The 27,294-nt window shown below is 31.8% G+C and overlaps 1 protein-coding gene and 1 long non-coding RNA gene across 3 annotated transcripts; one reads left to right on the forward strand and one right to left on the reverse strand.

The window, feature by feature from the left end:
- The first annotated feature begins 11,756 nt into the window (after positions 1–11,756).
- Positions 11,757–15,138, forward strand: LOC112940978 (uncharacterized). 2 transcript variants are annotated; one of them, XM_069293298.1, is made up of 5 exons: positions 11,757–13,124; positions 13,216–13,399; positions 13,563–14,129; positions 14,211–14,738; positions 14,812–15,138. In XM_069293298.1, exons 3-5 carry the CDS (start codon positions 13,581–13,583, stop codon positions 15,004–15,006), a joined length of 1,272 nt encoding a protein of 423 aa, XP_069149399.1. In that variant the 5' UTR covers positions 11,757–13,124; positions 13,216–13,399; positions 13,563–13,580; the 3' UTR covers positions 15,007–15,138. The 2 variants fall into 2 exon arrangements, with proteins under 2 accessions (XP_069149399.1, XP_069149398.1); XM_069293297.1 differs by having other exon boundaries at positions 11,790–13,124; positions 13,216–14,129.
- Positions 15,125–15,715, reverse strand: LOC138341703 (uncharacterized). Its single transcript, XR_011214558.1, has 2 exons — positions 15,593–15,715; positions 15,125–15,478 (listed from the first exon to the last, which is right to left on the reverse strand). It is a non-coding gene; the product is annotated as an uncharacterized lncRNA (long non-coding RNA).
- Positions 15,716–27,294: the final 11,579 nt, after the last annotated feature.

Consider the following 27,294-nt stretch of genomic DNA (forward strand, 5'->3'; position numbering starts at 1 on the left):
ATAACGGTTTTGAACTCTACCAATTGCAGTGGTGCTATCACAATGAATTAAAATAGGTGGAATTGATTTTTCAAAACAAGAAATTTAAAATAACTAATCTCTTAACCAATCCGCCTCCTCACTAACTGAAGCTAAAACAATTAGTTCAGCCTCCATGATAGAGTTAACAATTATAGTTTGCTTTTTTGATCTCCAACAAACAACACCATTACCTAAAGTAAATACATAACCAGTGGTAGAATATGAATCATCTGACAAAGTGTTCCAATCTGCATCACAAAAGCCTTCAAATACAACAAAATATTTTTTATAGAACAAACCACAATTTTTTTTTCCTAATTAAATATCTCATAACTCTTGTTATAGCATGTTAATGTTCATTATCTGACTTGCTTGTAAACCTGTCAAGTACTCTTAATGCATATGCAATATCAGGCCTAGTGCAATCAGTCACATATCTCAAACTTCCGATTATACTAGCATATTCCTTTTGATTTATTACATCACTTTTACTTTCAACAGGAAATAAGTGAACACTTGAATCAAAAGGAGTAGCAACATGCTTGCAATCATGAAAGTTATATTTTTTCAAAATTTTCTCAACATAATGTGACTGGTCAAGGAAAATTTCCTCACATGTTCTTGTTATTTTTATTCCAAGAATAAAATTTGTCTCACCAAGATCTTTCATATCAAAATGGCTTCTAAGAACATTTTTAGCTTAATCAATAACATTCATGTTAGAGCGAAAGATCAACAAATCATCAAAAAATAAGCAAATAATCACATGTAAATTATTCCAAGACTTATGATATATGCACTTATCACACTCATTTTTTTAAAAATCATTTTCAATCATGCAGGAATCAAACTTTTCATTCCATTGCTTTGTTGTTTGTTTCAAGCCATATAGGAATTTAGTAAGTTTACATACTTTGCTTTCTTAGCCTGCTTCAACAAAACACTTGGTTTGATCCATATAAATTTCTTTATTTATGTCTCCATTTAAAAAAGCAGTTTTTACATCCATTTGATGAATCTGCAAATCAAAAAGTGCAGCCATAGCAACTAAAGTTTAATGAGTGTAATTCTTGTTACCGGAGAAAAAGTATAAAAAAATTCTAGGCCTGCTAGTTGTTTAAAACCTTTTGTAACTAGCCTAGCCTTGTATTTATCAATAGAACCATCCGATTTCAACTTTTTCCTTAAGACCCATTTGCAACCAATTGTTTTACAACCCGATGGTAATCAACTAACATCCAAGTTTTATTAGAAATTAGAGATTTCATTTCATCATTTACAGCCTCCTTCCAAAAAATAGAATCATGTGAAGATAATGTTTCTTTCATAGTTAGAGTGTCATTTTCAATATTAAACACATAAAAATCCTGACCAAAATCTTTTTCTACTCTAGCTCTTTGACTTCTTTTTAACTCAAAATGACCAACTTCTTTATTTTTCAAAGTTGAAGTAGAAGAACTTGGTAGTGACAAAATATTTTGTTCAATCCTTTGACCCCTACTATTTTTAGTATCAAAAGGAAATGTATTTTCATGAAAAATAGCATCACCACATTCTATTACAATATTATCTTCAAGATTATAAAATCTGTAGGCTGTACTATTTGAAGCATAACCAAAAAAAGCACAAGTAGTAACTTTCTTACCCAACTTTGTAATCTTGGGATCCATCAGCCTCACAAAGGCTAGACAACCCCAAACTCTTAGATATCCCAAATTTGGCTTGTAACCTTTCCACAATTCAAAAGTGTCAGTTTTGATTTTTTTATGAGGCACACGATTCAACACATAACAAGAAGCTAAAATAGTTTCACCCCAAAAATTTAAAGATGCATGTGACTCAATAAGTATGACATTAGTCAATTCAACCAAACTTCTGTTTTTCCTTTCTTCTACTCCATTAGATGAAGGAGAGTAAGTATGAGTAGTTTCATGAATTATTCTCAATGATCTAACAAAAGAATTAAACTCATTTGTCTCATATTCACAATCTCTATCACTTCTAATTCTTTTATTTTTCTACCAAACTGATTTTCAACTTTATGGAGATACGTTTTGAAATTTTTAAAAGCATCACTTTTATTTTTCATGAAGTAAACATATGTAAACTTAGAAAAATTATCAATGAAAGTGATAAAATATCTATTATCTCCACGAGTTAGAATTCCACCAAGTTCACAAATATCAGTATGAACTAATTCTAACAAATCAGTTTTTCTTTCAACATGAAAATGAGGCCTTTTTGTGATCTTGACTTTACTACAAGCATCACACTTATCAAAAAAAATTTAACCATTGAGATTAATCCTAAACTACTCATGATTCCAACATAATGATCATTAATATGAGACAAACGAGCATGCCAAAAATTGTTAGGAGAAAGCATATAAACAGAAGTAGAAGTTTTATTCATTTCAACATTCAACTTAAATATCCCATCACATGCATAATCATTCCCTGCAAAAATACCTTTCTTCACTATTACATATTGATCAGATTCAATAATCTGTTTAAAACCTACTTTATTAAGAAGAAAACTAGACATCAAATTTTTCTTATGGAAGGAGTATAAAGTACATCTTTTAAATTTAATACTCTTCCAAAAGTAAAACACAATTCAACATCTCTCTTTCCAAGCACTTGAGTAGTGTGAGCATCACCAAACATGATGGTTTTAGGCTCCTCAAAATGAGTATATTTTTTAAATCAGTCTTTGTCATAACAGACATGACGGTTTGCACCAGAATCAGCCCACCATCCATCAACATTCTCAACCATGTTTATGTCGGTAATCACCGCCACAAAAGGTTCTTCGTTAACGTTTGCCTGAGGGTTAGAACCACGTTTTCAGAAATTGCAAAATCAAGCAATATGCCCACTCTTGCCACAAACAAAGCATGATCCCTTTCTTCAACTTGTTGATTTTGTTCTTGGTTATTTCACCATTATTTTTCTTGGGAGGTCTACCATTTTTTTTCTTCAATTTTTTCTTTTTTAGGCTTTAAAGAAGTATTTTTGTGAGTATCAGGAGTAGCATTATTCGAAGTAATTAAATTTACATTCGATGTGATGTTGTCCTCTTGTGTTTGTAAAAGTGCATCTTGGCCCCTTGCTTCTTCTTCCATACTGATTTTCATTATCAAGGTTTCAACAGAAGTTTCCTTTTGTTTGTGGCGCATAGTTTTTTGAAATTCCTTCCAAGAAGATGGATTTTATCTACTATGCCACAAACAATAAGGTTATCTCCAATTTTAACCTCTTCAGACCTAAGCTCTCCAATATTCATGATAAAGTCTTAAGCTTGGTCTACCACTGATTTATTGTCCACTATTTGAAAATGAAAAATCTACTAGCCGCATATTTTTTCGCTCCCGCCTCTTCGGTATCATACTTACTCTACAATGCCTTTCAAATTTTCTTTGCACTACAGTAAGTTCTATTATAATAATCTTTAAAATTATCAGATAGACAATTAAGAAGATAATACCGACACTTATAGGAATCACCATCATACTTTTCCACTTTCTCTAGATGAGAAATAGTTTTATCATCATTCATAGAGGTGATGTCTTCTTTACTAGGATTCTTCTCAGTTAACACATAAGAAACATTGAGAAGACTTAAGTAGAAAAGTATTTTACCCTTACATCTTTTAAAATGGTTACCATTGAACCGAAATGGCTTGTTAAGGTCTCCCATCTTGACATCCGCGATTTTTTCAATTGTAGCCATCTTTGAATCTCCTTAAAATTGTTACTGAATAACTTACTAGATAACAAACATACAAGATTACAATTGAAAATAAAATGAAGAAAATAAATCTCTTCAAGGCTGAGACGTGGATATCTCGCACTCTTTAAGAAGATTCAAGCCCACTGCAGCAAATGTTTTTCACCAGTCCAGCAGTAGTTTTCTTTGACTTGTCCCCTCCGAGATATAATAACCTTTACACAAAAGATAACTCAACAACTCTGGACAAGAGTTGAGTCTAAAGATCCACAAAAAGAACACCTCCCTTCAACGAATAAGAACTCTCTTTTTTGACTAAATCTCTCACTCTATATTTTTCTCGTGTGTTGTGTATATCAAACCAAATGAAGACCACCACTATTTATACTATAAGAAGTCTTCCTTGCAATGAATAGGAAGATAATGGAGGTAGTAAATAGTGAAGATAATGGCCTTAGGAGTTTCATAGGTTACAATAGGAGTTACATAGGTTACAAAGAGTAACGGAGGAATTTAGAATGAAATAAAGTGATGGATAACCAATGCTAATGGATGATGTAGAAGTTATCCATTCCAATGTTTATTGGAATATTTTTATCTCACAATGAATTCAACCAATAATGCCAAAAGTAATGACATTACATGGCTACCAAGTCAAAGATGAATAGCATGATTAAATTGATAGTTTAAGACACAAATGTCTACAAAAGATCATTCTTATAACTCCAAAATAAAGTAATTTAATATGTTAAATATTATTATTAAAATGCTAATAAACTTTTATGATAATCAACTATTTTTCTGCCTCATCAACCTCCCATAATCTCCAACACTATCAATATCTCTCCCCTAATGCGCCCCATGTCCTCCTCAAATCCTCGACAATGAGCTTTATACCGATAAATCACCACACTTATGACATTTAGTTACCACTAGGACTCGCCGACAAGAAGGACATAACAAGTGCGAGCCTAACCAGGTATCGATGGAACCTATATGAAATTCGTGGTTGCACTATGACAACACTCAAATTTCATCTCTAACGACTTGAAGGCCTTTTTCTTCAAACCATTATTAGTCGAAGGGACTAAAAAACAAAATTTTGGTGGTATCTGGCGAAGGTCCGTCGGATCTAGGAGCAGCGAGCAATATCAACAAATCAAAAGTTGCAACATACCATCGCACTGAGATGACTTGACCAGCCATAAACGTAATAAAAAAGTTTTAATATATATGGAAATTTACACATGCATCGATACATAATTGATATATCCAATACACTTCCATTTTTATCAGTGTATGATTTAAGTGTATTTATCTAATAAATTTATTAGAGATTTACGGAGTTTTTGGCTAAATTTATTCCTCAATTATGACTGAAATCTAATGTACATCCTTATATTATCTATGTAAGTAAAAAACATCCTTATACTATTCAAAACATAACAAGAATCATCCTTCAGTCTATTTTTGTTAAGAAACTAACTGAACAAATAAAAAAAATATATTTTTTAATTTGGTCATGTCTCTTAGCTACACAAGAAGATCAATGTTATCAAAAAAGAATAAGGATATGGATAAAAAAATAAATATTTTATTCTAATAATTTAAATTTTGTGTGTTGTTAGTTTTTTTTTTTTTTTTGCATAATCAAGTAAATTGACTTGCAATAATATATAAGTTTTGAAATTTTATACAGTAGAATCCAATGGTTTGAAAGATTATGCAAACAAAAAAAAGAATCATTTCAAAAATATTATGTGCAACTATTTAGATATATATATATATATATATATATATATATATATAGTATGTATATACTATATAGACAATGTAATTCACATTTTATACAATATATAAAAATACTGGTAGAATTTAGTGAAATCATGTAGGCGTATTGTTGTGAAAATTAAATAATAATTACTTTATTTGAAATTTTTGAAAATTGAGTTGTATTTGGACAATTATTTTACAAAGAATATTTAGAATTTGAATATATTTTGTCAGAATATTTTAATCCTCAATCTCTAAAAATAAAAATAAAAACCAACTTGACTAGCTTTTTCGTGTGTACATATATTCATTCAACTTGACACATTTTTTGTTGATGACTTGAGTTTCTTCCAAAAAAAAAAATTAGACAGAAGGATGAATCTTGCAACTTTATGAATAGTGCAAGAATATTTTTTGTTCGCTTTTATAATAGAGAATATACATTAGATTTAAGTCATAGTTGAAAAATAATTTTCGCCAAAACATTATTAAAGATTTACGCATATATTTTAATATTATGATATGTATTTGTTATGTTATTACAATGTATCTTACTATTTTTGTATGTATTCGATCTATATGTATTATTTGTATTTGATTATTATGTATTGTTAGTCATGTATATATGTAGATACAGGGAATGAATATTAACTTTTATTTATCTCAGGCAGTGTGTTTATTTTGAGATACACTGTTATTCAAATTTTGTTAGAAATATGAAATGTACCCATTGTTTTACAAAAGTTCCTGCCATAAGGATGAAAAGGATTTTGAGATTTGAAACTTTTTAGGAAGTTGTTGTGCTACATATTTTCAAAAGTTTTTAAGGGAGTGATTTTTTTCACTAGTTGAGCAATTTTGTCATATTGCATAAATAGACACATGTTTGTAATGTATCTAGCTATTGACATATCTCGATTATGTGTGTATCAGGAAGAGAAAATTCAAAATTTTGAAAAATAAATTTGAATTCTGAAAAGAAAAGTTATTCACTTTGTTGTTGCTCAAAAATAAATGAGAAAAAAGACTCCTTTTTTTTTTATCTTTTTAAAAAGTTGTTAGATTAGATATACTCAAAAGTTGCTAATTAAACATATATCTTGCTTTGTCAATTCCTCGATAAGATTTATCTCTTGAGTTAAGATACATGTATCCAACCAACGAAATGAAATACATGAAAAAATATTTGAAATTACAATAAATACTAATAATTAGAATCTAGATTAGTGAGATTTATATTGTTTACTTCATTTGTATTAATTGTTTACTGTCTTTTCTAAATACCCTTTCATTCCAGCTAAGTACTGGACAACTTTAAATGATTAGTTTCTACATTTCATCATAATATACAATAAAACTCTATATTCAAATTTGTTGATGATGGTTGCTCATTAAAATTCAAAAACAAAATTAAATAGTGATGTCTTGTCGAATGGGCCAAAGCTTTGTTTGTTCTTAGATGTTTCTTGTCCGTCATCTTTTCTTTATACTTGGAGTTTCTCTTAATTTTGGACAGAAAAGTCAAAAAATGATTTAAGTTATATACATTAAACATGTCAAAAATAATTATATGTTTATTACCTAATTGGTATAGTTTAATCCTTATAGGAAATTAATTATGCAGATTTTTTAGCTTATAATTTTTTTTTAATTCGGTGTTCGGAGTTTATATTGGAGCATTGACTAAATCCTAATCATGGATTCCAGAGCTCATTCAAGGGTGACTCTCCCAATATGATTAACTCCATACCAGGCTCAAACCTAAGATCACTGGTTAAGGATGAAATAGTCTCACCACTGCACCACACCCATGTTGATGCTTATAATCAGTTCTTAAGAAAACGATTTATATTTAAAAATAATTCAATTTTAAATTTAATAAAAAAATTATAATCAATTACTAGCTATTGAATATGAGATGTTTAAAATCACAATTTTACAAAATTTTATTCCTACACAAATATTGATGACATATTTAAGTCCATAAATTCCAAAAATATGAATTATATGTTATTGGTATAGTCTAATCCTTATAGTAAGTTAATTATGCAATAGTTTTTTAGCTTATAGTCAATTCATAATAAATTGTTTATATTTGAAAACAATTCAATTTCAAATTTTAATAAAATCTTTATAATTAATTACTAGCTATTGAATATGACATGTTTACCATCATTAACTTTCATACTTCTTATTCCTACACAAATATCGGTGACATATTTAAGTCCATAAATTCCAAACTATATATTATTAGTATAGTTTAATAGCAAGTTAATTATGCAATAGTTTTTTAGCTTATAATCAGTTCTTAAGGAAATGATTTATATTTGAAAGTAATTTAATTTTAAATTTTAAGTAAAAACTTTATAATTAATTACTATCTATCGAATATGACATGTTTAAGATATAATTTTTAAAATTCTTATTCCCACACAAATATTACCAATGACATAGTTACAAAGTCCACAAATTTCAAAAAGATTTATTTCTGCTTTCTCAAGTTTCATGCATACTAGAACAATTGCGAAAATCATTTTTGACCTATTAAACTCTTCCTAACAATATGTGTGCTAGGGTCTAGGGTGGATCTAGGGGAAGGTGTTTACCCGAATTTTTTTGGGGAAAAATTACTTTGTATAAATGAGGTGATATTTTTTTTTATATGCACATAGATTTTGAATTTCGAAACACAAAGACAGCAGGTTGCATTTACCTTGAGATTTCAAGTTCAAATTTTAGGCACTTCATTTTTATTTTTTAAACTTTTGGTAAAAATCTTAGATTCGTCATGATAGGATCTATCGAAAACAGTCTATATCTTTCAAGATAAAAGTAATGACTTATGTATACATTCTTCTCAAACTCTACTTGTAAAAATTACAGTACGAATATGTTATTGTTATAGCAATAAAATATGAGTACATAATAATTGGTTAAAGAAAAAGGTGAAGTAATTCTAACTATGACACTTCTATTTTTCTCCTACCGAAGGTGACACTTTCAACATAATTTTCTTCATATATATCCAAGATTTGATAATTTTCTTCATATATATCCAAAATTTGAACCCGAAATCTCTTGTTAAGGATAAAACAACTTCATCATTATACCACAACAAAATTATGTTTGTAGAAACACTATAGCACTTAACAAAATTATGTTTAGCACTTGTAGAATATGAGAGCATTGAAGGCAAACGGCACCAAAATCAAGTATATATGATGTGATGTCTCTTTGATTAGCCAATATGTGTATGAGCAACATAATTAGCATTTGGCATATTCAGATCTTTCCTTTCTTTCACACTAAAAGAATAAAAAAAGCTATTGTTATCAAAACAGATGCCAAGAGCATTTCTAGAAGCAACCTTTTTATTTATTTATTTTTAAAAATGCATTTGTTCAAGAGAGAATTCAACACATTGAAAGTCATAGACATGATAATTTGATGAAATTACTATATATTAACTATTGTTAAACGCACAGGACAAATTAATTAAGAAGAATTGTTGGAATTTAATTCTTGGGAGAATTTCCTTCTACATATCAATATCAATTATGGATCTAATAGCTATGGTGTCGAATACCCTATGCAAATACTTCCTTCGTCCAATAATAATATTTATCAATTATTAATTTGACACACATCTTACGTAACAATAAGTAATATGATAATTGATTTAATTTAACACATGCCTTTGAGTATATGAAATTAATATTTCAAGAAATATATTAGATATTGAATAGTATTTAGTATCAAGGATAGAATAGGCAGAAAAAGATGAATTATCTTTTGATTTTTCAAACTGAACAACTAGTTCTAGTATAATGGACAAATAAAAATTGATGGAAATCTATGTTAAAACAACAATATATATACCATGTTAAATTATTCCTGGCTAGGTACTCAACTTTCCTATGATCAATACAGCATGCATGTATGAACTCTTTGATTGATGTTAAATATTGACCATCGTCAAATCAATCATTCCTAAAAAAAAATTCTTATAAAATTTATAAGTATTTTCAGTTTTTTTGACGTGTATGAATGAGAAGACTCTGATCGTATTACAAATTTGAAAAAAAAATTGATTTTTGAACATGACCAAATTTTCTAACAAGTTAGAAACCTATATTGATTTGTGATTACAAGATATTACAAAAAAAAGATGTTGCTACATCAACACATAGGTCCTATAATTATGTGCATACATACATGTTATAGCTTATTTTTTTGAACCATTAGAATTCTTTGGTAGGTCAATTCAACAACTTATTTTGTGATATTGATGTAATTCAAATAGATACAAAGTCCCTTTTTCTTGGTGGGGGTAAAAAAGAAAAAGAAAGTTTGGCTGATAATCTTAATTTGAAATATAATATTGTTGCCTTTGCCTGTCTATTTCTTTGAGATTGACTTGTTCCTTTAGAGCCGTTCACAATTTTTCAAGGTCCAAAATCCTTCTTTTCTTTTCTATTTTATTTTAATTAAACTCTCTTATAAAAGGAGAGGAAAAAAAATAATTTTGCTAAATGACATTGCACAAGCATATGCAGAATTTTGAATTTTGGCTAAACTAATAAGCGAATCCCTAAATTTGTTGGGTTTTTCCCCTGAGGTACCTCAACTACGCTATTTCCCTATTGATCATTGAACCACCCATAATCTGTTCCTTTTAACACTACAACAAAAATAACTTTAGCGGCATTAAATATTGACACAAATAGAGAGTGCTAAAGTTTTTACCGACATTAGTTAAGTGCCATTAGAACCAATGTCGCTAAAGGCTTTAGGGACATATACAAAGAGTGACAATTGCCGCTAAAGATATATATTTAGTGACAATTAAGAATTAAATGCTGCTAATGGTCATTTTTGTTGTAGTGTAAACACTGTTGGCTGATTTTGATAGGCTTTTCTACTGTAAATGCCTTCAATTGTGTTCTTATAGTAATAATTTTGATTGAAGGAATGAAGACTAACTGTGTGTTAGTCTCATTTGTTTTCTAATGTGATCAAATGAATTGAAGTAAAACAAAATTATTCTCGAACATTTTCACTATCAATTGGACTAATGAGTTCTGGAACAACATATGTATCCTCTATCAATACTCCTCACAAAATATGGTTCCACATCAACCGACGATGTTAAAAAGAAACAAATTATGGATGGTTCAATGATTCAATAGAAAAATAGCATAATTGAGCTACCTGAGGAAAAAAACCCAACAAGTTTAGGGAGTTGATTATGTATTTTGTCTTAATCTTCCATCATAATGCATACATACATATATCTTTTCAAAAAGTCAAGGCCAAATACATACGCAGGTCCCTAAAGTTGTTCGCGCTTTTCCCCCAGGTACCTCAACTAACCAAGATTCCTATTAAATCCTTTAACCCCCTACAATTTGATCCTTTTAAATATTCTTGGCTGATGTGGAGCCAAATTTCAATAAATAATTTTTGGTAATTACGCGCGTGAGATGAACCTTCCCCACGTGGAAATTTTGACCAATACACTCCAACCCAATTACATGTCAATGCCACATATTAAGTCATCAAACCTAAAAATCAATTTCCCCCCAAATCACTTCTAACCCGTTTCCAAACGAGAAAACTCTAAGAATCTCTCCCTTTCAATGACTTTTACAACAGAAATTCTTAGATTTTAAAGTGATTTCGAGTGTTTTGTTGAAGGAATCATCGAAGATTGCAGTCGACTTTGGAGTTCATTCACGATTTTCGAGTTGACGAATGTGAGGTAAGTGACGAGCATGTTGTTGTGGTTGTGTGTTTTTAATATATGTGTTTATCCTGTGTTTCTTATTGATATATACTGGGTTTTAGTATCAATGTGGTTGTTCTTGTTAATATCTAGATAGAGTTAGGGTTTTTTGGTTTTTATTGTTCATAACGTGTCAGAAAAATTTGGGGCCTTGTTTCAAGGAATCTTATGGACGCCATTATTATAACTCGTTTTCATCATGGTGGTAAGTTTATTCAGGACAAAACTGGAATTACTTATAAAGGGAAAGCCGAGGTGGAATATGTTAATATCGACAAGGACCACTTCTCAATAATCGAGTTACTTTTTTACACTAAACAATTGGGGTATATTACTGTTGGTGGGTTCTGTGTTAAAGACCCCACAAAAAATGGCTTTATTGAGGTGGACACTGATTTAACATTAGTAAATCTCATCAAAGACCTAAAAGATGGTGACTTTTTAGACATTTATGTAAAGCATGTGGTGGATGATGTAGAAGTGGTCACAACAGGTTTGCTTTGTGGGTCTGTCGTTGAAGAAGACTTAGAAGGATATAAATGTGACTGCAAGTGAAGGGTTGAATCATGAGGCTGAATCTGAAAATGTTAATGTGGAAGTTGAGCCAGGAGATATATCAGATCTAGATGTGGAATGGACTGAATCAAATGAAGAAAGTAGTGATGACTCTCAAGAGGATGCTATTCTTGATGTGGATGACTCTGAGGTTGATGAAGAATTAAGATCTCTTAGAAATGAAAGGAGAAACAAAGTGAAAAAGAAAAAACCTACTCAAACTGAGGAAATAAAGCTTGGAACAGCTCGTGTTCATAGGCTTTGAAGACATAGGAAGGAATAAGGCTGCTAGATACACTGGAAGACTAGGGGGTGATGAGCAATATATAGATAGCTTAGAATTGGACAGTGAAGACAGTAGGGATGAATTGGATTCAGAATTTGTGAAGGGTGTTGATTTACCAAGAAGAAGAAAAAGTAAAAAGGTAAGATTTGATCCTGATTGTGTTGTAGCAATTTTTGAGCTTGGTATGGTATTTGAAAGTGCTGAACAATTTAGAAAAGTTGTTGCAGACTATTCTTGTCAATATAAAACTAGGTCAAAATTGAAGCCTAATGACAAAAAAAGAGTTAGAGTTAAATGTGAGGACAAGAAATGTAAATGGTTGCTGTTTGCTAGTATAGATAAAGATTCTGGTGATTTTGTTGTCAAAAATTATTATCTTGTGCATGTATGTCCTCAATCGACCAAGAACAAGTTGTGTACATCTAAGTTTGTTGCAGAAAAGTTCAAGGATGAAATTACCTGTCAACCATATATAAGATTATGGGAAATTCAGGAACTGGTGAGAAAAAAATTTGGGTTATATGTTGGAAGAACTGTTTGTCATAGGGCAAAAAAGAGGATTATCAAGGAGTTCTTAGGTGATTGAAAGATGGAATTTTCAAGATTGTGTGATTATGCATACATGATTAAACATACTAATCCTGGTACTTCCTGTTGGGTGAGGACAGATAGAGAGTCTCAGCCAGGAAAAACTTTGTTTGTTTACTTCTATGTTTGCTTTGATGCATTGAAGAGGGGTTGGTTCGAAGGATGCAGAAAAATTATTGGTTTTGATGGATGTTTTCTGAAGGGTTCTTGCAAGGGAGAATTGTTAGTTGCTGTTGGTAGAAATGAAAATCAACAGATGTTTTCAATCGCATGGGCTGTTGTTGACACAGAGACAAAACATAGTTGGAGTTTTTTTCTCAAGTACTTGATAGAAGATCTGAACTTAGGCACAGGACATGGAGTGACTGTTATGTCAGATATGCAGAAGGTTAGATGGTTTTTGTATTGTATTCTTTTCTATTATTTTTTTCTTGTGTTGCTAATACTTTTTAATGTTTGTGCTACAACTGCTTACATAGGGCCTTGTACCAGCTTTATGTGAGTTGCTACCAGATAGTGAGCAGAGAAGGTGTGCTAGACATATCTGGTCCAACTGGCATCAATTATGGAGTGGTGAAGAAAGAAGGAAACAGTTCTGGAGATGTGCTAAGTCAAGTTTTGAAGTGAAATTTGAAGATGAGATGGATAAACTCAACAAATTAGGTAATAAAATTTGTGAGGACTTGTTGCATTATGAAAAACTACTTGGTGCAAAGCATATTTTAAAGAGCATTCTAAGTGTGACATTGTTGAAAACAATATGTGTGAAACTTTTAATTCTTGGATACTAGTTGCTAGACATAAGGCTATCATAACTATGTTACAGGAGATTAGGCACAAGATAATGAACAGAAATATTGCAATGAGGCAATTTGCTGAAACTTGGATCTCAGATATCTCTCCTATGGCTAGACTAGTACTAGAAGAGAACAAAGATCTTGCTAGATTTTGTGAAGTTAGATTCAATGGTGATACTGGGTATGAAATCTTAGATGGTCAATACAGACATATTGTTGATATAAGAAAGAAGACATGTACATGTAGAACATGGCAATTGAGGGGCATACCATGTCAACATGCTGTGTTTGCATATCAGCACAAAGGCATAGAACCTGAACATGAAGTGGTACATTGGTATAGGAAAGAGACTTTTTTGAAGGCTTATAACCATTTTCTACAGCCAATACGAAACATGAAAATGTGGCCTCACACTAGTGTTGTAGTGATTGAACCTCCTGAACCAAAAGTCATGCCTGGTAGGCCACCAAAGTGCAGAAGAAAGGCAAAGAATGAGCCTAGAAAAAAGTATGGAAAGTTATCCAAAAGAGGAGTAAAAATGACATGTTCACTGTGTCATCAAGTAGGCCACAACAAAAAATCTTGTCCAACATTGGTAAGTTATTATTCTCTTCTAATACATTTACAATAAGCTTCAATTATTTACAATAATCAATTATTATTACTGTATTAATAGGCTGAAATGGGACAACCTGGAGGCTACCCAAACAGGAAACCAAGCTCAAGCCATCCACCATTGTTTATCCAATCATCAAGCTCAAGCCAGCCACCATTGTTTAGCCAACCATCAAGCTCAAGCCAGCCACCATTGTTAGCCAACCATCAAGTTCAAGTCAGCCACCACTTTTTAGTAGACCATCAAGCTCAAGTCAGCCACCAGTATTCAATCATCAAGGCAGTTCTATGTGTTTTGATTCTTCAGTTGTTAGAAGAGAGCAACAACCTGCTAAAAGCAGAAGCACATGCAGAGGCAGAAGCACTGGGAGAGGCACTGGGAGAGGTACTGGTAGAGGCACTGGGAGAGGTACTGGCACTGCCAGTGAAATTGGAAGAGGCAGTGTTTTCAACATTGGAGGTGTATCAAGTCAGCAACCTGATCAACCAAGGGCTGTGGAAGCTTCAAATATCAACAGGAAGACAAAAAAGGACCAAGACTATAGGATTTGGCATCTATACAAATGCAAGTGGTAGTCAAACCTTTAATGTAAGTGTATACATAATTTTGTTCATTTCTTACTCTACTATATAAAGTCTCATTTTAAGATATTTCCATGCAGCCTGGTACTTCAGGAGAAAAAGTTATCAATTCGAGAGTTTATAAGGCTGCATCTCCAACAAATATTGATATTGGTTATAAGCCTCGAGGACTCAAGTGGAATGGTGGAGATGCTGTCACTGATTCACAGTTGCAACGTATCACTCAGTCAAGGAAAAACAAGCGTGGAACATCTAGTGCACCAAAGAATGCCTAATTTATGTAGAAAAGTCACTTTTTGGTTGTGTAATTAGCAGCAGAAATTTGTATTGACTGCTTTGAAACTTGGAGCTCACTAGAGCAAATTAATGGCATGAATGATCAATTTTTACTGCTTTTGAGGCACAAATTATCTTCATTCCTTCAATTAAATCATTACAATAAAAACACAAGGCATTTACAATAGAAAAATCGATCTAAATTGCCCATAAAGAACACTAGAATCTACCATACATACTTTTATGAAGGAATCTAATAGAAGACAAATGAATCAACTAAGATTATTTTGTTACACAAATCCAAGTAGCCAATATCACCCCTACGATGATGCATATTATCCATACTTTTCTTGATCGATTCCTCTCCAATTCATATGTTTTGACTCTTTTCAACAAACCCCATATCACCCTCCTAGCTTGAGCAGACATTTCATCATCATACCATCGAAAATATCCACATCCACCTCGTGCCTATAAAATTAAAGAAAAAAAATTGAATTATAAATAAGGTGATTCTTTACTATATTGGACAAAAAAATGAATTTGATTTACTTTTGAAGTTTTGCAACAAAGGAACCTACGTACAGGATTGGATTGCGTCCATGAGGTCTTCATTTCCACAACGTTCTCACATTGACATAGTACCTTCGCAGTTGAAGAAGAAGAAATCGATGAAGAAGATAAATTCGACATTGAAACTTGATGATTAAGAAGAATCAATGAAAAAGAGATATAAGAGGAGAAATAATGATGAAGAGAAACAAAAGAGGAGAAATAAGGGATGAAGAGAAACAAAAGAGGAGAAATAATGGAAGAATGAGAGAAATTAGGGTTAAAAGGGGGAAGAAGATCGTTGGTGGGTGGTTCAAGATCCACATCAGTGCTTTTAAAGCGTCTGCACGCGCTTAAAGCACGTGAGATCACGTTTGACTCCACATCAGCCAAGAATATTTAAAAGGACCAAATTATAGGGGGTTAAAGGATTTAATAGGAATCTTGGTTAGTTGAGGTACCTGGGGAAAAGCGCGAACAACTTTAGGGACCTGCGTATGTATTTCCAAAAGTCAACGTGTCATGCTTAATTTCCCATTCTGACCTTTGTGACATTTGCATTCGGTGTGCATTACTTTTACATTGAAGTGTATTGATCAATGTAGCATCTGTTTTGTCCATTGATGAAACTTGTAACTCCTCACTTTATTTCACTCTTTATTCTATCGTTATACCTTGTAATATTTTGTAATTTTAACACCATTTATCTATCTAATTTACCATCCCGTTGTTTTTCTAATTTTTGCAAGGAATAATTTCTTATTTGTAAATAGTGATAGCCTTAAGACGTAATTTCGATTCAACGATATTCAATGCAAGAGATGGATGCGTAAAAAAAATTTCTTACTTAAATCTTCTCAATATTTTCATGTGCTAACCAAAAAGAATCCTCCTAAAGTTGACAACACCTTCATAAAAGATGAGGACCTTATTTCGCTTGAAGAAAAAGTGGAAAAGTAGGATGATAATTTTTACCAGTATATCAGTATTATATTGTTAATTGTTTACATGCTTGACATGCTTCCTTGTATCACATTAACAATCGCTTTGTGGGAATCAAATGTGAAGCCGACATCACAAAAAGCCATCATTTTCAAATTGAAAAAAAACGGATCTATTAAAATTTATTCACACTGATAGTTAGTTCAAAACTTGAAGAGATTTTAACTCAGTGGTGGAAATAAATATTTTAATAATGTATCGTGATTTACTTTTATAAAATATTCATATTTGAAATGTTTTAATTATAAAACAATTAAGAAACTATAATTAGAAAGAGTGTCGCTAGCTACTTAACTTTTTGAAGAAATTAAGATGACTTAATTTTTTAAAAGATAAAATGGTAAGAGGTTCATATTTCTATTTTTGAGAAGGTGTTAGCATTTAAAGTGTCCACTACCATGGGATTATCTAACAATTTAATTAGAAACATTGACTAACTTATTGGAATAAAATCAAAGTAAAAGACATGCATTTAAAGTCATCTTGAAGAAAAGTTTAATTTTGAAATGATTTTGAAATGTTTGAAAATGAACCAGACTAATCAAAATTGTATGAACATTTGCTGAATGATGTAAATCAAGATAAAACAGAGGTGATTCATTTTAAGGGAAATTTAATTGTCTAATCTAAAAGTTAAAGTGAGAATCAAATAAATTACAATTAAATAATCAAAAAAATAAAGAGAAATTCTTTTTACAAATTTTTGAAATCACATAATTTTAATATGAAATTACAGTCTATTCCTATTTAGTTTATAATTATATTAATTCCTGAAAAGGTAAAACAAATCAGATACATAATATGTAGCTAGAATATATTACAAACTATCTCAATTATATTATAAAATAAACCGGATACATATACATAACTAACTCAGATACATTATAAAATAATTTAGAATTAGGAGAGAAATAAGAGACTTTAGAGGTTTTTAGAAAAGATGGAAATATTGGAAATAATTAAGGAAAACATAAGACACGTAAGTCAATAATTTTTCCATAAAAAATGGCCCAAATTTAATTTCTATCCGTCCGGGTTAGATTTTGGGCCTTTAGCTGCTGATTGGGCTTTTGGCTCTATGTATATACAAAATGTATATCAGATGTATATCATCAGCATATACTGTATATAGGCTCGTATATCATCTTTGTTCCTACATATCAGCTTTCTTTTTCTCGAATAGGAATAATGTTGACTTAGAGAATATTGGGCCTCAACCCAACAAAGAAAAGGAAAAATTAGTAAACTAGTCAAAATAAATAACATATTAAGTAAAAATATCCATATTTTATAAATATTAGTTGTTATAAATTCATTGAATGAGTGGATAGTCCATAAGGTTGGTACATGAACAACCATTCATATTCACTAGGTTACATGAACCTTTTTGGATAAGAATGTATCTATTTATTATGATACTTAATATGGTGACCTTTGAAGTGATTTCTCACTCTATAAATAGGGTTGTTCATTCACTATTGTAATATAGATACATATGAGATTTGCATATTCTTGAATAAGAAGAAAGTCTTATCTTCCATCTTACTCCTCTTGTCTTCATCTCTTTATATTTATATTGCCATAAGCTTGATTTTATAACACGTTATCAGCACGAGTCTCTAGCCAATTAAGATTGAGTTTTACTTTTTCTTTAACTCATGTTTTGGTTGATCTCGTTATGAGAATCAAGGTATTATATGCATAAAATCAGGTATGTATTTTCTAGAATATTTTTATGATTTAGAATAAAAATAGTATTCAGTCACTAACAATTATCAGGAACCGAAGACATATACTACTATTGGTTGAATATGACATGCTATACAAAATTTCTTAAATAGAAAAAGGTATAAAATTTTAATAGCATGAATTTGAATGTTATTTTGATTGTTTTGAAAGACTCAAAGGATGAGTCATGTTGTACTTCGATTTATTATACCGTTGGTTAAGGGTAAGACGATGGATTCAAGTTTCATCGCACCAAAAGGGTAAGACATCAGGTTAAAGTCCGGATGCACCATAATGAAAAATATTTGAGGATAAGACGATAGATTCAAGTTCTATCGCACCAAAAGGGTAAGACATCAATTTGAGTTTTGATGCACCGTGATTGGGTTCAAGTCCCATAGAATTATGACGTAAAACGCCTTATATGGATAAGACATTGAGTTTGAGTCAATGCACCATAATGATGATATAATGATGACTAGGCTTTGATGAAAAGTCTTGAAATTCGTTCTATTGAATTTGCTTCATTCCTTGAAAAGAATGTGGTAGCAACATGTAATAACTCTGAAATCCGCCTGTTAACTTGCTCCATTCAATCATATGAATGTGGTAGCAGTGAATGTTAGTCTGAAAGATGACAAATGATTAATGATATGAATAAGGGCGTGGAGGGACATAATTATAATAGTCATCATTGTGGTAATGATAAAAGGAAGAACACTATAAGTTCTTCAAATAGTCCTTCAAAATGTGAAGGCAATTTAAATAAATATGTGAACTTAAAGTTCAAGGGATAATTCAGTTGCATAATGTTGCAAATCAGTTGCCAGAGGAATGCACTGACCCTATGATCTAATTCAGCTGCGAATGCTTCAATGTGAAGTCCTTGAAGGACAGAGTCTATGATACGCCGGAAGCGTAATAGACCAATCGATTCCAAATATAGAATTCCTTGAAGAAGGAAGGAGCAAATGATCAATATGGTCATGATAATGAGGCAAGTGCTATAAAAGAGCACATTGACATAACAATTCATAAAATCTTGAAAAAGGTTCAGGTACCTGAAATAATGAAAAATGAAGAGATCTCGATAAGTTATGTCTTGTTGGAATTGATATCAAATAACCGTCGACGGTATCTTTGATATGAGGTAGCGCTCAATGATATAAATTGTGACGAGGATCTTGAATTCAAATCTGTCATATAGTGTGGACAGATAAATGGTTGGCCAAGTAAAATGCATAATTCAAGTATATTTTGTTTCACTTAGAAAAGTGACATTTTGGACTGGTAGTCCATAAATCAAGGTATAATGTCAGTGGGGTACAAATAAATTATTATGCGATAGTATAACCGTAAGATATCAAATACGGTTTGTGCCTTGGGGCATAAAGGTTTATCGCAAAAATCCTGACATTATTAGAGATGTTTTCTCCTTTGGTGGATGCAATGAGGTTTGTTTTGATCTGGCAACATATGAAAAACTTGAATGCATGTAATGAAAAATTGTAATGAAGGTTATATGAAAATCCTTGAAACAATCGAGGTGTCTGAAGCATATAAGAGTTTGAAAGAAACTTTTCCAATAAAGCTTCAAGAATCCTTATATGGATTGAAATAGTCAAGGAAGAAAAAAGGTACAAAAGAATGACCCTGATTGTCCTTGTATTTTTATGAAAGGTCTTGGTAAGACAAAATTTTGTCTTGACCTACAGATTGTTAATTTGACAAATAATATATTTGTCTAACAGTGCACATACACTGAAAAATTTTTATGCAATTTTATGTGGATATATCGCATTCATTGAGTACCCCAATGATTATGAGATCACTTGGCATAAATGATGATTCAGTTTGATCTCAAAAGAAGGATGACGAGTTTCTTGGTGATGAAACTCTATCTTGGTGCAATCAGGGCACTAGTGCATCTTACTAACAATATTTGACCAGATATATGTTTTGCAGTAAATTTACTGGCAAGATTCAGTTTCTCCCCGATAAAAGGACATTGAAATGGTGTTGAGCACATGATTGAATATCCTCGAAGGACCATAGTGATGGGTTTATTCTATCCCGAGGAATCCAAGACAAAATTGGTTGATTACGCAGATGCAGAATATTTATCTGATCCGCATAAAGCTCTATCTCAAGCACGCTATGTGTTTGCATGTGGAGGCACAATAATATCCTGGGGATCAATGAAGCAAATGTTGCTCTGCAAAAATAAAAGTCCTCCATGAAGCAAGTCAAAAGTGCGTCTGGTTAAGATAAATGACACACCATATTCAAGAAATGTGTGGTTTTTCTTTTAAAAAGGAATATACCAACCATAATGTATGAAGATTGGAGACATCATCACAAGAAATTAAGTGATGTTTTAATCAGGGGAAGTACAATACGCGTTGCACTCTTTTTCCCTTGATCGAGGTTTTTTCCCACTGGGTTTTCCTGGCAAGGTTTTTAATGAGGCAACAAATGGTGCGTATGGTGCGTATCAAAAGATATGTGTACTCTTTTTCCTTCACTAGAATTTTTTCCGACAGGGTTTTTCCTAGTAGGGTTTTAACGAGGCACATTATCTATGGACATCCAAGGGGGAGTGTTATAAATTCATTGAATGAGTGGATAGTCCATAAGGTTGGTACATGAACAACCATTCATATTCACTAGGTTACATGAACCTTTTTGGATAAGAATGTAGCTATTTATTATGATACTTAATATGGTGACCTTTGGAGTGATTTCTCACTCTATAAATAGGGTTGTTCATTCACTATTGTAATATAGATACATATGAGATTTGCATATTCTTGAATAAGAAGAAAGTCTTATCTTCCATCTTACTCCTCTTGTCTTCATCTCTTTATATTTATATTGCCATAAGCTTGATTTTATAACATTAGCAATAATGTCAAAAATGTCATTATTTTAAAAATTTATGTGTCCCAATTTTCCTCCTATTTTATCTCTCTTTTTCAATTAATTCTATATATCCTTTTTTTTAAAAAAAAAAACATTCTCTCTCATATTTATCTTTTCAAATTGTTAATTCTCTCTCCCATTTAATTTTTTCTCTCTCTCATGGTTATCTTTTCAGATTTTCCTCCAACATTCAAGTTGCAAATATTTTTTTGCCTTATATTTTGGTTGTTTTTTTAATCCAAAATTGAATCAACAAGAATCCCTTTGATTAAGGTATCTCTAATCTTTATCCTATTTTCAGATTTCTTTTCTAATTTTATTTTTGTTTAAACCTTAAAAAAATGTTGTTTGTATTTTTCAATTTCCGTTATGATTTACTCTCCAATGGCTGAATCCAAGAGGCTTACTAGAGGTATTCATCTTGATCAACCAATTTCTAGTGATTTTTCATCCTTTAATTTATTTATTACTTAACGAATAGTGTATAATGTATGATCCGCTGCTAAAATGAGGGAAGAAAGAGGGTAAGAACATTTACAAGACTCATTGGTGTGCAAAACCTTCCTCAAATTCAGAACACAAATGTAGAATCTTTGTCTACTCGTGAGGATCTTGAAAAAGACGACGAAGATCGGATAGTTGTCGAACAATTTTCTATTAGTTTGTTTTGTATTTATAGTTCTTTTTTAGAATTTGGTATGCTTTCTTAATTTGTATTCAAATCACTATGTATACTATCAATATTTGTATTTATTAAAAATTTCATGTTGCATGGTTTATGAATCTTGTATTTGTCCCTAATTTGTATTCATCCAAATGTATGTCAACTAGTTACGTATTTTATTTATAAGAAGAACAACTTTCTATTAGTTTATTTGTATTCGAATACAAATACAAATACATATTGGAATGAATACGACTTAGAAAAGGAAACAAGATTTTGAAAAGAAAAATAAATACAAAGTGAAAAATATATGCAAATACAAATATATTTCTTAAATAGCTACATTTTATTTGACATACATATTGGAATGAATACAAACTAATAAAGGTATGTCAACTGAATTTGACATTTTTTCTAATTTGTATTTATTCTAAAGGTATGTCAACTAGTTATGTATTTTATTTAAGAATGAGTACACCAAATATTCAATTATTTCTTTTCAATTTTATATTTCTTTCACTTTTTCATCATACTATTTTTTTGTATTTTATATATTATTATACAAAATTCTAAATAAAAACTAGAATAAATAGAAATACAAATAAAATACATATTGAAATGAATACATACAGGATTTTTGAAGAAAAAAATAACTATATAGGGAAAAAATATATGAAAATACAAATATATTTCTTAAATGACTATATAGATAAATTCGACATATCTATTGGAATGAATACAAACTAATAAAAAACTATAATAAATATAAATAGAATATATTGTGGAATGAATATAATTTTAAAAAGGTACAAATTCTGGAGAAAAAAAAACAAAATTTAAATTTTATTTGAAAATGTAATTGATGAGAAAATTAAGGATGCTTGCCTTTTTTTGAAATATTTCCCCCTTAATTTTCTCCTTTTTGTTATTAAATAATTATATTCTTTAAATAAAAATAAATGATACAAACATAAATAAGATACATAACAAACTAAAATGACATTTTTACTAAATATTGAAATTGTTGCTGATGAGTCCTCTTAAATGCTAAAATATTGACATTTTGAAAAATTTCCCCAAAGAAAATGCAACTGATGGAGACTTGAGTCCAAATGGACTAGTAGGTCTTAATACATACTATTCTTTCAAGGGAAAATTACATTAAATAGAAAACATCCCTAGGTTATTAATCAATTAGGGTATAGTTTAATTCATTTATGGTCAACAATATCGTTTCAGTTTTGTTATCATTAATAATAGGACCCACCATCTCTTAATTATATACTGAATTAAAGCAGTATTGATTTTATATATGATTTTATACAAAATCAATTTTATCTCTTCAATCCTCGTGTTCTATTTTTCTTCTAAAATCACTCTTTCACTTCATATTTGATATTTGAATTTCAGCTCCTCCCTCTAATGGTGTTGTCAATTTTCACAGGAAATTGTCAAAATTGTGGGTGAATCTTCTTTCTTCTTTTTTTTTCTTCCAATAATTGTATATGCATTATGCTTATAAAAATTCTCTCATTACTTATCAGATTATCAATTTTTACAAAACAAAATGGATGAATCTATTGAAGAATTGAGATCCAGGAGAAAAAAATGATCCAATTGCACTCCATGAAGTTATCAACAAAGTCAAGAAAAACAACATGAAAATTGTGAAAGGAAGCAAGAGCAACGCCGAAGACAGTGATTCTGATAGTAATTAATCGAGAAAGAAATAATGAGGTTGTGTCTGGTTCATCAGAAAAAATCTAAAGAACAAGAAGGATGTGTATAAAAACATAATTGTATTTAAATATTTTTATATTTTGTTAGTCATATACAAAATTGTTTGAGGCATATGTGTATGTTTTGTATATTTATGAATTATAGTGGATTCATATAATTAAACGTTTTTATATATACAAATATTTTAAATACAAAGTACTTGTGTCTGGTTTATCAATTTAAGAAAAATTCGTAGAGCATTAAGTATTTGTATAAAACATAATTATATATAATTAAAAAATTTTATATTTTGTTAGTTATATAAAAAATTGCTTGAGGCATACATATAATTAAGTTATTATATTTAAGTATTATATTGGATTCATATAATTAAAAGTTTTTATGCAGACAAATATTTTAAATAAAAAATATTTGTGTCTAGTACATCAATTCAAGACAAATTTGAAGAGCATTAAGTATTTGTATAAAACAATTATATATATTTTGTTAGTATATAAAAAATTGTTTGATATATATATATATATAATATATATATTTGTATATTTGAGTATTACATTCATATGATATGCTCATATACATATAAAGTTTCTAGTTATATACAAATACAAATCGTTATCATGATACAAAATAATATAACATACAGAAGAACTAGCAAATGAACATGAGGCTCATTACAAATATTTTCAATAAATATAACATACAGAAGAACTAGCAAATGAACATGAGGCTCATTACAAATATTTTCAATTTTTCTTTTAAAAAAAGGAACGTTGTCTAAAATTTTCTCACACATTGTTTTGGCTTTAATTCCTAGAATAGATTCCCCTATTAAGTTCACTAATCTTAGACCGAGAAGTCTTAGTAATTTTTCTCCTAAGATAATCACAGAGATATTATCCAAAAAGGCTCAATCCTCTTCTCCCTTACATGATCTTGGAATATCAAAGTGATTTCTTAAAAGGTTGTCATGATCTTGATTATAAACTCGATTTTTAGCAAGGATGTTATTAATTTTTTCATGGAATCCATCGACAATGTTTGGTATTCAATCATTATTAATGGAGCTATAAATGATATCCTCACTTTCTCCTGAGGTCTAAAATAAGGTGATCCTCTCTGTACCACAGGCGGAAATTTTTAAGTTAAGGTCCAAACTATTTTTCATTTGTGTCTAAGGTCGTATTGGGTAATTATTAAATTTTTCTAAGGTGCTAAGGTCATTTATTTATTTATTGTGGAAATGGATTTGAATATAAATTAAGGTCACATGAATCTCATCCCCTACATATCACAAAGTTGAGTTGAAACTTCCTTAACAATTAAGTTTGATATAAGATTCTACTTAAATCAACTTCAAATGATCATACCTATCATTGCATAATTAATTAGGAAAACATGACCTATAAAATTAAATTTTTATGTGTCCTCTTTCCAATGCCACCAAGTTTACCTCATTTGGAGTTTGTAATAAAAAGTTATGATCGTCTTAGAAAGAGCTATGGTGTACCGCCCCGCAAGGCGGTACATTAAAATCCAACGTCTCCAACAAAACAGCAGCACCACATCAAGGATTGGAGGGTCAAAAGCCTTGCCAAACTCCCTCCCAACTGATGGAGATTCCTTGCAAGAATGGAGGAAATTGCCATGCTCACCAGGCCAGCCAAGAGCATGAAGACAAAAATTTGTGCAGCCAGTCTGCCATGTGGCAGTAAAGCAGGGAAGACAAATCTGCCTATTTTTCATCCTTGGAAAATCTGCCACATGTAGCCTTTTCTTTGAAGAGTTGGTGCCACACGTTTTTCAGCTTACTTAGAAGTTTTGTACATTGTCTTAGACAGATTATCACATAGCATACTTTGTATCTGTCTTACTTTGTATTTTCTCTCTTGTACAAGAACTTGGAAGATTATTGAAAAATTGGCTTGTTGGCCTCCCAAAGACTTGGCTTCCTTTCTTGCTTTCCTTATTTGTTTGTGGCTGTTTGTGGACTGTCTTGCTTGCGTTCCTTTTGTGTTTGGTTGGACTGAGTTTGGAAGAGCCGTGCAAGCCTTCTTGACTGTCCCACGAGGTGTGAAAATCGACCCCGTGACAAGTGGTATCAGAGCAGCAGTTGAAGCATGACATCGAAGTCACAACGTAATGAAGAGGTTGTACAAGACAAGGAGCCTGAAGTTCGGAAGGAAACTTCCAAGAAACGTGACAAGAGCAAGGTAAGAGACCCTTCTTGTAACCCTTCTCTTGTTGGTAGAGCTGTTGGTGAAGAAGAAGAAGGTGCAGACAACAACCAACTCGATGAGAGAACCGTCGGAGTTGAGGTGGGGTTGTCGGCCTTGAATAGAAGGATTGTTGTGGTTGAAAACAACTTCAGTTCCCTCGAGTCCGTAGCCATTGAAGGGCTGGACGAGGTGAAAAATAACCTTGTTGAACTTGAGGATGTTCAAAAGGAGGGTCTGTCCACCCTTGAACTCAAGCTCAACGAGGCCATCTCTTCCCTTCAAAGAGAGATGGAGGTGTTAAGACGTTAGGTTGATGAGGCTGCCGAGACGGGGGTTGCTCCCCCCGTTACTGTTCGTGAAACCCGTATTGAGGCTCCCAAACCCAAGGAATTTCGTGGGGAAAGGAGTGCTCAAGACGTGGAGAACTTCCTATGGCAGATGGATGCCTATTTTGAACATGTTGACATGCATAGCGAAGCTGCCAAGATCAGAACGGCAGCTATGTACTTGACGGATACAGCCATGCTGTGGGGGCGACGGAAGAAGGCAGACATGGAGAGGGGGGTTTGCCAGATTGACGATTGGGAGTAGTTCAAAGTTGAGCTCAAACGGCAGTTCTACCCTCAAAATGTCGTTCACAAAGCCCGTTGGAGGTTGAGGGAGTTGAAGCAGACCTCCTCCATTCGGGACTATGTTAAGGAATTTACGAAGTTAACACTTCAAATTCCAAGCCTGACGAGTGAGGACTTACTGTTTTACTTTCTAGATGGCCTTCAAAACTGGGCCAAGCAAGAGCTGCAAAGACGTCAAGTGCATGACATAGATGAGGCGATTGTAGTGGCGGAATCGCTCAACGATTTCCATGGTGATGCGGAAAATGGGAGGGATAACAGGAGCAAAACTCTCCCAAAGTCGACAACAGCAACAGGAGCAGGAGCAGACCAAATCCCAACAGAGGCAGCGACACGAGAAGCAACACTCGTGATCAACCTTCCAATTTCCGAAAAAATTATGAGGACCGCAAGAGGGGTGCTCCTCATCGAGAAGATTGTTACATCTGTGGGGAGACGACCCATGTTGCTCGGTACTGTCCGTCATTGAGAAAGCTGAGCGCTATGGTGGTTGCTGAGAAGCAGCAAGAAAAGGATACAATGCAAGCCAGAAGTTCCGCCGGGGAGCAACATGGCCAGAGTAGCGGGTCAGACAAAGGCAAGAACGTTTCCGTTGGCATGTTCAATCACATTGCACTGATCAGCCACATTTCAATTGCTGCTTTGGCTGCCAAACCAGCTAGCGTCAGGCCGCGAGAATCACTGTTCGTCGATGCCAAGTTGAACAGCAAAGACGTGCGAATCATAGTGGACACCGGGGCAACTCACAATTTTGTGACTGAGCAGAAGGCCAAGGAGCTTGGCCTAAGTTATGTTGCCAGCAACACAAAATTGAAGACAGTCAACGCCACT

Source organism: Solanum lycopersicum, chromosome 2 (genome assembly GCF_036512215.1).
Source record: "Solanum lycopersicum chromosome 2, SLM_r2.1".
NCBI classification, from domain to species: Eukaryota; Viridiplantae; Streptophyta; class Magnoliopsida; order Solanales; family Solanaceae; genus Solanum; species Solanum lycopersicum.

What these genes read in the sequence shown, in the direction of transcription:
- LOC112940978 (XM_069293297.1), top strand. Translation starts at nt 13,497, where the DNA reads ATGTGTGAAACTTTTAATTCTTGGATACTAGTTGCTAGACATAAGGCT. An exon ending in AAAAATCTTGTCCAACATTG is followed by an intron (nt 14,130 to 14,210) that starts GTAAGTTATTAT and finishes CTGTATTAATAG; the next exon opens with GCTGAAATGGGACAACCTGG. An exon ending in GTGGTAGTCAAACCTTTAAT is followed by an intron (nt 14,739 to 14,811) that starts GTAAGTGTATAC and finishes ATTTCCATGCAG; the next exon opens with CCTGGTACTTCAGGAGAAAA.